We start from the raw sequence: 13,739 nt of genomic DNA, 5'->3' as shown, positions 1-13,739 counted from the left end.
CATGTCTCATTTATTAGCTGTATTTTAACATGAAAGTAGAGTCCTCCAAGAGGCAAATATGGAAGCTTTGACCAAGACACCAGGATTGGTTACATCTTATTGGTTAAAGCAAACCATAAGACAACTCAGATCCAAAGAGTGGGGAAATAGACTCTACTTTTTGATAGTAAGAGCTGTAAAATATTGTGGCTCTGTTTTTCAACCTACTACTGTCTATTTTCTGGCTTCCAAATGTAAAAAGTGCTTACCGTCTGCCCTCAAAGTCATACCCATCACAGCACTATTATCAAGTTTGAAGTCCACAATCTCAGTGTAACTTGGGAGAGAAGTATATCATTTTTATTGCCATAATGGTAATCATGCTAAAGATATCTGCTATCTAAGAACTGCCATTCTTTTTTTAACAATTTCTTTATTTATTTTAATTAGTTTAAAGTATACAGTACATTAGTTAGACATTTATATAGTTTATAAAACGATCCCCCTAATTGCTCCTTCTCTCCTGGTTTTCCACCTAGTCAATATATTAATGCCAACTGCATTCTCTATGCCATACTCCCCAACTTCATGACCAATTGCGCACCCCAATATTCATAGCAGCACAATTTACAATAACCAAGATATGGAAACAACTTAAATGCCTATCAACAAACAATTAGATAAAGAAGTTTCGATTCATATATATATAATGGAATAGTACTCAGCCATTAAAAAAATGAAAGCCTACCATTTGCAACAACATTGATGGATCTAGAGGTTATTATGCGGAATGAAATAAGTCATACAGAAAAAGATAAATACCGTGTGATTTCACTTATATACGGAATCTAAGGAACAAAAAGAACAAATTAATCAAAAACAGATTCACAAATATAGAGGACAATTTGGTGACGGACAGAGGGGAGGGGAGTTGGGAGGCTAGGAGAATGGGGTGAAGGGTTAAAGAAGTACAGATTATTAGTTGATAGTTGGTCACTGGGAGCACAGCATAGGGAATGTGGTTAGCATTAATATGATGGCTAAGTGGAGGGCCAGGGGAGGGAGGGAGAAATTGGGGGGATAGTTTTATGAACAATATAGATGTCTAACCAGTGTACTGTATATTTGAAAATAATTTAAATAAATAAATTTATTTTTTAAAAAAAGATTTGTATTTCTAACAGTAAAAAAAATTTTAAAAAAAGAACCTAAGAAGAGTAAATTAGTCCTAAATAGAAGGAAATAATAAAAATTAGAAATAGGAAATAAAAAAATACAGAAAATCAGTGAACTCAAAAGCTGGTTCTTTGAAATATCAGTAAAATTGACAAACCTCTGCTTAAATCAAGAAAAAAAGAGGGAAGAAAACTTACTAAATCAAGAATAATCACTACAGTACTGCAGACATTAAAAAATAAGTGAATAATATAACTTTATAAAAATTAATATAACTTATATGAAATGGGTTCCTTGAAAGACCTAAACTGTCAAAGCTCATTCAAGAAGGAATATATAACCTGAAAGGCTCTTTATTATTTGCATTTGAATTTATAGTTCTAAAAAAACTTTAAATATACATACATGTACACATGCAATCTGCATTATCCAGATGCTTTCACTGGTCAATTCTCTCAAACACCAAAAGAAACAATATCAACTCTATGCGACTCAAATATAAGAGGAAGGAACATTTCCCCCAATTCATTTCATGATGTTAGCTTTAACCATTGATACCAAAAGTGACAAAAAACATCACAGGAAGTAGAAAAAAAATAAAACTACAGATCATTATCTCTCATAAATAGATAAAATCCTTAACAAAATATTAGCAAATACAGCAATATACTGAAAAGATAAAACATCACGAACAAGAGCAATTTATCCCACAAACTCAAGGTCACCGAAGCGCCTGAAAACTATCTATGTACTTCACCATATGACCAGAAAAAAACATGTTATTATTTAAATAAATGCAGTAAAAGCACTTGAAACATATTCAACATCCACTCAAGATTGTGTATCTCAGCAGACAAGGAATGGAAGATTTTTTTTCAACCTAATAACATCATACTTATAGTGAAAGATTAAATACTTTCCACCAAAGATCAGAAACGAAACAAGGATGTCTTTTCTTGCCACTTCTATTCAAAATTATACTGAAGGTCCAAGCTAGTATAATATGGGAAGAAAACAAAATAAAAGGCATACAGGCTGGATTAGAAGATGTAAAACTGTTTTTAATTGCAGTTGTCAGTCATCTATGTAGAAAATCCTAAGGAATCTACAAAAAAGTGACAACTAAGAAATGAGTTTAACAGGGTTGTATGATACATGGCTATATTTTCCAATTTTATTTCTATATAATCCCAATGAACAATTAAAAACTATAATTAAAAAATACCATTTACACACTAGCATGTGAAAACATGAACAAACTATGTACAAGATCTTTATACTTAAAATTATAAAACACTGAGAGAAATTAAAGACTACCTGAATAAATGGAAAGAGATACTGTGGTTATAGATCAGGAGACACAATATCGTTAAATTGTTATTCTACTCCAGATTGATCTATTGATTCAACATAATCCCAATGAAAATATATATGTTTTTGCAGAAACTGACAAATTATTTTAAATTTTATACAGAAATTTGAAGGTCTAGAGTAGCCAAAACAATTTCGATAAAGAACAACAAAGTTGGAGGACTAACAGAACCTGATTTCAAGACAATATAAAAACACAGTAATTAAGACAGTGTGGTACTTGCTTAAGCATAGACAGATCAGTGGAAGAGAAATTAGTCTATTCATACACACATACAATATGGTCAAGGTTATTCAATAGAAAAAGGATAATCTTTCCAACAATTGGTGCTGGAACGATTGAATATTTATATTAAAAATTAATTTCAACCCATATCTTATACAATATGCAAAATTTAATTTGAAATAGACCATAAACCTAACTATAGGAAATAAAACCATAAAACTTCTAGAAAACAGGGTTAGACAAAGATTTCTTAGGTCATAAAAAGCACAAGCCATAAAATAAAGAAATTTAAGAATTGGATTTCATTAAAATTAAAAACTTGTGCTACCCAAAACACACTGTTAAGAAAATGAAAAGGTAAACTACAGGGTATTAGTTAGAAAATATTCATAATGTTAGTATCTTACAAAACACTTGTTATTCAGAGAATATAAAAACTTGTACAATTCAGTAATAAACAGTCCAATTAAACGTGGACAAAAGATTTGAAGATATACTTCATCAGAGAAAATACATAGCAAATAAGCTCATAAAAAGATGCTCAACTCCAACAGTCACCATAGAAATACAACTTAACATCACTACACACCCACTAGAATGGCTAAAGTTAAAAAAGACCATTAATGCCAAGTGTTACTAAAGATGTGGAGCAACTGGAACTCCAGAGTAGTTGCTTCTTAAGTTAAACATACACTTAGCATATGGCTCAGCCATTCTACTCCTCAGTTTTTCCCAAGAGAAATTAAAATATATGTCCATGAAAAGACGTGAACAAGGAAATACACAGCACTTTTAGTGATATTAGCTTAAATCTGGAAACAGCCCAAATGTCCATCAACATGTGGAAAAATAAAAATTTGAGGAAATTTACAGATATACACACCAATATGGAAGGTTCTCACAGGTTATTGCTGAGTGAAAGTAGCGAGACACAAAAGAGTATCCATTTTATGAGTTCATTTCTATAAAATTCTAGAAGAAGCAAATCAAATCTGTAATAACAGAAAGCGGATCAATGTAAATGGTCCTGAGAGAATTTTGGAGAGTGATGGAAATGTTCGATATTTTAATTGTGGTCGTAATCATGGAGATACATACATTTGTCAAAACTCATTGAACTGTACATTTAAGATGGGTACATTTCACTTTATGTAAATTATACCTCCATAAAAACTTGAATTAAAAAAATCTATCATTACTCTAGTTTGAAGAATGCAGAATGCTGTCTGGAATAGCAGTCCATTTCAAATGATATAAGATCCAATTTTAAGATGACTAGGCATATAGTAAAGTATCTGACATTTGTTTCCAGCAATAAATTACTACCAATTACCATTTGAGTAAAATATAATATTTAAATCACTCATTTAAAAAAATATTTTGAAGAAAAAAACACTTCTTACAAAATTTCTAAGACAAAAATCATACTGCTTGCTTTTTAGAGTTACAGATACACACAGGCACATATACACATTGCCTCTGAATTTCAAAATCTTATGAGGGAAGAAGTTAGCTTTAATTATTTCTTAATATTATCACTTGAATATTTAACCTTTTTTCAACTTTGTAGGCTCTATGAGAGCATTTGGGGACACTCTAGGTAGATGGAGTACTATCTATCAATATCACCATGGAATAAAGGGAGTGTGAGAGTACATGCCGTGACTGGGGAGCTACACTAGTGCATCCCAGCTGGGGAGATGAAGCCTGAGAGGCAGACAAGGGCTCATCAACCACCGAAGGATTTGAGACTGGAGAATCCAAGACTAAATCTGTACTATTAGATTATTAATAGGCAAGGTGAGGTGGGGAAGAGGGGGTGGAGATTGGAAGATAGAAGGCAGAAGATTACAGAGGGCCGCTGCTTGATCATGGTAAGACAGGAAAGGTCTAGATTAAGGTAATGACAGGCTGACTAAAATGAGATGATATTGACAGTATTTAAAAGGCAGAATTTATGGGATTTAATCACTGAGTGGATATAGCATTAAGGGTAAGAGAGGATTCCAGGATGACTTCTGACTTAGAATTCCATCTGAATAACTGTACCATCCACCAAAATGGAGAATACAGAAGTAGAAGTAGGTCTGGGGAGAAAGACAATGACTTCCTGTCTGTATATAAGGAACCTGAGGCACTTGTGTAAATCCAAGGGGAGGTATCCAGCAAGTCAGATGAATATGTGGATGTGGAGTCAGGTGAGGTCTGGGCTGAAGTCAGAGATAAGATAGCAAAATTAAAAAGAAACTCTCAATCTGTATAAAATGGAAGGAGCGCTAAAAATGTAATCTTAGAGAGCCTCCACATTTTCATGAGTAGGTATAAAGGTGTGATGAAAAGTTGCATCCAGGGTCATAGAAGGCAAGTATGATAAAAATTCAATGACAGTGGAAGCAGTCATCAACCATCAAATGCTGAGAAGTCATCAAGTAAATAAGAAAACTACATATCAAGTAAGAGGTCACTGGTAACCTTTCCAAGAGCAAGTCCAGGAGAACACTGAAGACAGGAGCCAGAATTCGATGCTGTGAGGAGTGAATAGTAAATGAAGGTGCAGAAAAAGTCAGTGTTCAATATTATTTCAATGAGTTTGACCATGAAAGGAAGGTATTTGATTGATAACAGAGAGAATACAATTTAAAGAAGAGATATGTTTGTTTTATGGTGTGGTTTGGGCATTTATCTGCTGATGTAGCAAGATTTGTTGGGGGAGTGGGGAGGGTCAGAAAGTGAAGGTGTCAGAATGGAAGTAGTTGTGGAACTAGTCTTGGACAAAAGGAAGGTCTCCTCTTCCATTGAAATAAAGATTTATGTACATGTAGATAAGTGGTTGGTTAGTTGGTTGGGTGGGTAAGTGGTGAAGGGCAGATAAACTTAATGAAAATCCAATTAAAAGGCAAGATTCTCTGTTGAGGGGGCAGGGAGCTGATCATGTGTGTTTAAAGAGAGCAGTGAAGGCTGGAAAAGGTACTGATGAGAATGGAGAAGCTTTAATACCTGTAGTATGATTAGGGATTCCTTTAAAAAATTAATCTCAGTCTATGTATGTGGGAATATGGGATAATGATTGTCAGGTAAAGAAATCATAGTTACATATTGTTTTGTATAAAATAGTACTTCTTGGCTTCTATGTAGGAGGATGACATTTCTAGTTCCCTCCTGAAGACATGTTCTTCAAATTCTTCTAATAACAGTGTTGATGGACTTTTAATCCCCAGTGCATTTCATCAATGATTACAAGGATTTGAAATGGAAACTCTATTTGGAACAGAGTTTTTCTTCAACATTACACTAACTGACCTATTCTTCTAAGTGTCAAGTCCCCAAAATCTTAGCATACTGGCGCCAGTAACTGCCACATTTACATATGATAGCAGTCTATTTTAAACTATGATCTATCTCAGCATCTTAAATTGTAAGCTACACCTTTCATGTCAAATTTTCCAAAGCCTTGCATAACAAGCATATGAAAAAAAATCTCATAAATGCTCCATAGTAAGGAAACTGTACATGCAACTACCTGTTTATATATGCAGTAACTTGAATTATACATGAAAATTCCACATAGATGCCCAGAATCAGTACTGTGTTAATTCAAGAAGTATATTAAAATTTTTGGATGTATTTAGTAGCAGATCCTAAGATAAATCTGTCATTTAAACAGGGTTTTCTTAAAAAAAAAAAAAAAAAAAACTGTTAGTTGGAATCTACTGTTTCAGGGAATCTACTTTTCCTGGGGGCGGGGCGGGAGGGAGAAATCTTTAATAAACATTAACCTTATAATACATTTTAAAAATCCTAGGAAACTCTATATTTAGATCCTTTAAGTCACCTATAAGACTGTAAAATTTCCCTATTCTATAAAATGTAAGAATCATATATTGAAAATAAAATTTAAACGATAAATGTCAGTTGCAGAAGTTATCACCTTTTCATTTGAATGCTTGACTTCTATTGGATAATTCTCTTCCAAGAGAGCTTCTTGGGAAAAAGAGGTGACAGCCAACTCATTGCCTAATTGATTTAGGAACAGTGCCCAGGGAGGCAGTCCAATTAAGTTTACAAGCTGGCAATTAGCAGGAAGCCCTCTAAATCCCTACACCGAGAGCCTATTTACTTTAGTAAGAAGGCAAATGTGCTAGAGATAGGAAGAGAAAGCTGTGCTTTTTGCAAAAGCTGTTGTGAGTAGGCCCACAAGGGAGGGCTGAAGAAAAGTTAGGTATATGTGGGCAGACAGCCTTCTGTTTGACAGGTAACTGGGTAATTTATAGGGGGGGTGTGTGTGTGTGTGTGTGTGTGTGTGTGTGCGCGCGCGCGCGCGCACGCACATGCATGCACATGCACATGTGTGTGTTTTAACAGGCATGCAAAACATCTAACATCCACTTTAATGAGTGTTGTGTATGGAGACATAGAACTGTTAAATATGCAGTGGGGTGAAGCAGACCTGAATTATCTCATAATAAATGAGAGTCCAAACATTATTTCTTGGACAATATTAACATTATGAATAGATCTAGTTACATTTTTATTATGTGAAAAAACATAGCCATTATATTATATCCATTATATCTTTCATGTTAATCAAGACAGTTTCAATAAATTTAGTTCATGTGTTCAATCTCAGGAGTAAGAAGATCCACAGAAAAACAAAATAAACTGACATCTATTTAATAAACACTACAATGTCTTTAAAAATTTAACTTTGTGCCACAGAGCCAAATCCTGGAAGGGGTTTTAAAATGTATTTACTTTTCTATGTTTTTAAGTAACAATAATGTGCATAATAAATTAAAATCTGTTTTTCTTTTTTTTAACATAAGTGAGGTTCTTTCAAGAATGTTAAATTATACAAAACTACCTAAAGAATATCATATATGCCAGGGCATAGCTAGTAATGCATAACTACAAAAGGCAAATAAATCATAATAATAAAGTTTTGTTTTGAAGTTTCCTGGTTGAAATAGGCTATATTAATACACGATTTGCATAGCACTGAGAAATCCTTTTGAATACTTTTATCTAAAGGGGAAACAAAAAAGTTATACTATACAAAAATCTTCAGCAAATTCTAATTAAACATTTGCTTTCTCTTTTCGAACACTTTAACCATTCCAATCTGGGAAGCAATGGACGTCTATAATCTAAATAATTTTAATAGAAAAACTATTTCATTCCTACCACACAGAATTTTTTAATGGACTTATTAAGTGCTTCTAAAATATTCACATACCTATTTATTAAGGAATTTTTTTAGTAGACAGCTTATTTTGGAAGTATCAAATGTGAAAGTTCAGGCTTTTTATTCATCACAATGGATAATTTCCATTTTCAAATTCTTCAATATCTAATGTGTCTTGACATTTAGAAAATCATCCACAAAGCTTTCTTAAGTAAACCATATGAAATGTGTGAAAGGCAAGCATACCAATGGGATGACAAGTAGAAAACCTACATTCCAAGGAGTTTTATTGTCTTCATTATAATGCTGCCATCATAAACACTTTACTCACCAACTTCCTTGACTTACCAAGTTTAAACAAAAGTACACCCAAAGGTCCTCTGTCAAACCTCAGGAAGAGGAGATCATAGATGTTCCCACTTTCAGGCTTCTGAGAAACAACCTGTGGAGCTACCCACTGCATTTGAACAAGACTGCTGGAAACATCAAAGAATTTATTGAATTGCAAAGTCTCCCTGGGTGCCCGGTCTTCAGCCAAGAGCTGGATGTTAATAGGGGATAGAGCCATATCAAAAATTTGTAGCTCTCCTTGGTTGCTGCCAACCAGCAGAATGGCACCACTTGGGTGGCAGCTTATTAATGAAGGCAAAAGTTCAGCCTGGGCTAAGAGAGTCACTCTTCGGTGAGTTTCATAAAGAATTACTGAAGAATCTTCACAGCCCAGAATTAGTTTGTCTTCAGGAACATTCCTGCAGCAACTAATGGCCTTCGATCTTAGTGGTATTCTGGTGACTGAAACACACTGGATTTTGTTCCGAACACATTCATAGATGCAGCTATCAGCCATGGGCTCTTTGTCTACACTGACGGAGCGCTCCACTGTCAGCACCTGGTAAGTCTGTTTGGTGCCAAAGCGAACATCCAGTGGATCCCACTCTGTGCGGATAGAACTCAGAACCTGAAAAACATGCACCAAGTATGTTCACATAGACCTTAGCTTTTCTTCAGCTGTCACACATAGGCCTGCATATTAATCTATCATTGTTCCGAAGATCAATTATCACCTTAAACAGAAGCAAGATATATGCAGTATATAAAATCTCACATAGAATACATGTAAATACATATAGCACATATATAGCATAGCGCAGAAATTAAACTATAAGATTTTAACTTGAACACTGTTTTAGAAATTTTGTAAATAACTAAAAGACAAGTATGTCCCACAGTATATAAAAACTAATGAGGTGGGCTTTTAGTAAATTAATATGCTTAGCAGATTATCCAAAACCATTAGAAGGTTGATTTTTAAATGGATGAATAAAGGACTTAAAGCATTTTAGCTAATCTCTTTCCTACTCACTATCCTTCCCAATTCTGAAATTAAGGGAAAATTATTTATTAGATAAATATTTCTAATTAGTAGGGCAGGATAGGCAAAGGAAGAAACTTTAGAACCCTATTAACAGTCTTGTGGAAATATTTTACTATCAGAAAGGATATGAAGGGTTGTAAAGTAGATAAATGACCAAAAGAAAAAGAGTAATGCATAGGTTTTAAAATTTTTTTTAAATTAAAACCTGGTAAGTAATATAAATTGTCAATACTTGTGAAGTAAAATTTTAAAAGCATCCTTGGTGTAGAAAGGAAAGGCTAAAAGAAATACCTAGGCAGAAGAATTAAAAAATGAAACAGCAGAGATTTCCAGTCAAGATGGAAGAATAGGTAAACACTGTGCTTACATCTTCTCTAGACCACATCAAAATTACAACTAAATGACAGAACAACCATCATTAAGAATCACCTGAAGTCTAGCTGAACAGAAGTCCTACAACTAAGGAGAAAACACATACAGACTGGCAGAAGGGGCAGAGATGCAGAATGGGCTGGTCTCATACCCGCACGGCAGTTAAAAATCAGGAGAAATATCTCGGCTGTGGAGGTCCCCCTGGAGGAACAAGGGGTCCCAGCCCACACCAGGCTTCCCAGCCCAGGGTTCCAATTCCAGGAAGAGAAGTCCTCACACTTCTGGTTGTGAAAACCAGCAGAGACTGTGGCTGAGCAAGACAAAAGGCGGCTGGAGTCCCAGGCATTCCTCTTAAAGGGCCCGCGCATGGACTTACCCGCTGACAGAATCACTTGCTCTGAGCTCCACTGCTGGGGCAGCAACTTGAAAGGTGCCAGGGATATATGGGGAGGAAATGAATTGTCCGACTTCAGGGTGAGGGTTGGAAAGGCAGCTTTCCCCTAGAAAGAAGTGCTGGCAAAAGCCACTGATCCTTTGTTGATCCCTCCCCACTCCTAGAGTGCAAATGCAAGTGGGTGCCATATCTGAGTATCCATCAACCTGGCTAAAACCATTCGTTCTCTCCTGGTGATTCCCTGAGACCCTGCCCCATCCAACTTGCAGGCCCACCCAAGCCACTTTCAGCCGCTTTTCTGTACAGCCTGTCTTGGCTCATCATATGGACTTTCATAAAATCTCTCAAAGGTTCACAAACCCCAAAAAAGCAGCATCTGGCTTTGGCATGCCCTGTATCTCTTGATGAGCAGCCCCAAGCCTGGTCACTAGTGGCAGCAACCTTGGTTCGAGGCTTGGCTTCTCCTAGGCACCTTGAAACCCAGCACGAGTAGTGGCCATCTGTGGATTCCTTGGTGGTTCATTCCAGAAGGCCCCTGACTAACTCTGTAGACAACACACCCAAAGGGCAGACTAGGCAGGCACCAGAGCCCTGCTAAAGTGACTCCTGCTTCTTAAATTCAGCAACTGCACAACAGCTCCTCCATTGTAGTCACAGCCAGTCCTCACAACCAATCAGTCCGAGGGTCAGTCCCTCCCACTGACATGCAAATGGCAACCAAGGGTCAACTATAACAGGAGGGCACACACAACCCACACAAGCGACACACCTGGAGCACCTGGCTAAGGTGGCCGGGGGAACAATGACACTGGGCCCCATAGGACACCTACCACATGAGGCTACTCTACTAAGACCAGGAGACATAGCAGCTCTACCTAAAACACAGCAACAGGGAGGGAGTCAAATGGGGAGACAAACATGTCCCAAATGAAGGAAAAGAACAAGGCTCTAGAAAAAGAACAAAATGGAGACAAGCAATCTACCTGATGAGAGTTCAAAACACTGGTTATAAGGATGCTCAATGATCTCAGAACTTCCAACAGAGAGATAGGAAACAAAAAAATGGAGACAAAACATAAAAAAAGAACCAGTCAGAAACAAAGACTACAATAACAAATGAAGAATATACTTTAAAGGGAATCAACAGTAGATTACATGAAGCAGAGGACTGAATCAGTGATTTGGAAGATAAGGTAGCAGAAAACATCCAATCAGAACAGCAAAAAGAAAAAAAATCCAAAAAAAATGAGGATAGTTTAAGGGGCTTCTGGGACAACTTCAAATGTACCAACATTTACATCATAGGTGTACTAGAAGGAGAAGAGGAAGGACAAAGAACTAAAACCTATTTGAAGAAATAATAATGGAAAACTTCCCTAACCTGGTGAAGGAAATAGACATACAAGTCCAGGAAGCGCAAAGAGTCCCAAACAAGATGAACACAAAGAGGCCCACACAGGGACACAAATATCCTAATTAAAATGCTGAGTTAAAGACAAAGAATCTTAAAAGCAGCAAGAAAAAAGCAGTTACCTATAACACAGCTCCCATAAGACTGTCAGCTGATTTCTTCAAGAAACTTTTCAGGCCAGAAGGGATTGGCATGAAATATTCAAAGTGATAAAAAGTAAGGACCTACAACCAAAATTAGTCTACCCAGCAAAGCTACCATTTAGAATCGAAGGAAAGATAAACAGATTCCCAGACCAAAAAAAGCTAACCACCAAACCAGTATTATAAGCAATCTTAAAGAAACTCATTTAAGATGAAAAATATGAATAATTAAATGGCAATAACTACATATCTAGCAAGAATTACTTTAAATGTAAATGAACTAAATGCTCCAATCAAGAGACAAAGGGTGGCTGAATGGATAAGAAAACAAGACCCTTACATATGCTGCCTACAACAAACTCACTTCAGATTGAAAGACACACACAGACTGACTGTAAAAAGATAGAAAAAGAGATTTCATGAAAATGGAAATGAAAAAAAAAAAAAAATTGGAGTGGCAATACTTATACCAGACTAAATAAACTTTAAAACAAAGGCTATATAACAAGAGACAAACATGGACAAAGTAATCCCACTTCTGAGTATTTATCCAAAGAACCCCAAAACACTACTTTGAAGGGGCATGGGCATCCAGATGTTCATTGCATCATTATTTATAATAGCCAAGATATGGAGGCCACCTGGGTGTCCATCAATAGATGAATAGATCAAGAAGAGGTGGTACATATATACAATGAAACATGAATCATAAAAAAGAATGAAATCTTGCCATGTAATAACATGGAGGGACCTAGAGGGTATTGTGCTGAGTGGAGTAAGTCAGAGAAAGACAAATGCCATATGATTTCACTTATATGTGGAATCTAAAGAACAAAATAAATGAACAACAAAACAGAAACAAACTCATAGATACAGAGAACATTTTGATGGTTGCCAGATGGGAGGAGTATTGTAGGGATGGGAGAAAAAAGGTGACGGGATTAAGAAATACAAACTGCTAGTTATAAAAACAGTCACAGGTATGTGAAGTACAGTATAGGGGAATATAATCGATAATATTGTAATGGTATCAAATGGGTACTAGACTTACTGGGGTGATCACTTCTTAAGGTATATAAATGTCTAATCACTATGTTGTACACCTGAAACTGTAATTAAAAAATAAAAAATTATTTTAAAAAGTAAATAAAAAACAGGCCATTCAATTTATTCATTTGTAAATGTGAGAGACCAAGAACTTGGAGAGTGGAATTATATTGGTATTAAATATTTTCTAACACTTTGTCAAAATCTTCAAAATCAGATGCAGAAACATTAAAAAGCACACTTCTACACATATGATAAAATTTCATAGAGCTATCAACACCCACACACACAAAAGTACATGTAAAATCTGATAAAATCCAACTAAGGCCTGTACCTGAGTTAACAGTATTATACTAAGGTCATTTTCCTGGATTTGACAATGTACTGCAGTATTATAAGATACTATCATTGGGGTGAACTGGGAGAAAAGTACAGGAAAGGAATTCACTTTGAGCAATTGTAGCAATTTAGCAGTTTCTTCGGCATCAAACTATTTCAAAATTAAAAGTTTTGTTGTTGTTTTGTTTTTCTTTTTTTTACATACAGCTATACATACAGCTATATTACATTGTACTGGCTTAGGGAAGGGAAGGGGACGTCGATGTGAATTTTTAAAAAAAATCCATCCTACACATCATCACCAAGCTACCTCCTAAACTAAATGTTTTTGCTCTCATTCCCCAGTTCAAACTCTTCACTGGCTACCTGCTGACTAATGAATTAAATTTTTATTCCCCTGCCTGGAATGCAAAAGCCTACAGGATCCATATCTAATTCCTTCCCTCCCTTGCACTCTCTTTCCTTGTTTTTTACTTTTTTGTCTGATAAATATTGAGTATAAGTTATTTGCCAGGCACTGGTCCTGGGTCCTGAGGATACAGCATTAAGTCCTCATCCTCAGAGAACATACTCCCTAATGGCTGAAAACAAGGCAATAATTCACAAACAAATATCCATCTATAGGATGCTAGTGGTCCTATATACATGTTTCCTAAGTACTATGAAGAAAAATAAAGTGAAATAAGCAGCAGGAGTGTGTGTTGGGTGGGGTAGGGGTGGGGGC

At 35.7% G+C, this 13,739-nt stretch overlaps 1 protein-coding gene across 9 annotated transcripts in view; it reads right to left on the bottom strand.

Moving 5' to 3' along the window:
• Window positions 1-13,739, bottom strand: part of WDPCP (WD repeat containing planar cell polarity effector) — a 323,269-nt gene that overhangs the window by 182,562 nt on the left and 126,968 nt on the right. For all 9 annotated transcript variants that reach the window (XM_015587591.2, XM_015587590.2, XM_015587592.2 and 6 more), the window contains one exon: window positions 8,283-8,892. In XM_015587591.2, the coding sequence (XP_015443077.1) occupies window positions 8,283-8,892 (610 nt within the window). The remainder of the gene's footprint in view (window positions 1-8,282; window positions 8,893-13,739) is intronic.

This window comes from Pteropus alecto, unplaced genomic scaffold (assembly GCF_000325575.1).
Source record: "Pteropus alecto unplaced genomic scaffold, ASM32557v1 scaffold131, whole genome shotgun sequence".
NCBI lineage: Eukaryota > Metazoa > Chordata > Mammalia > Chiroptera > Pteropodidae > Pteropus > Pteropus alecto.
Note: the sequence above shows the minus strand (reverse complement) of the source record. Positions and strands in the feature narration are given on the sequence as shown.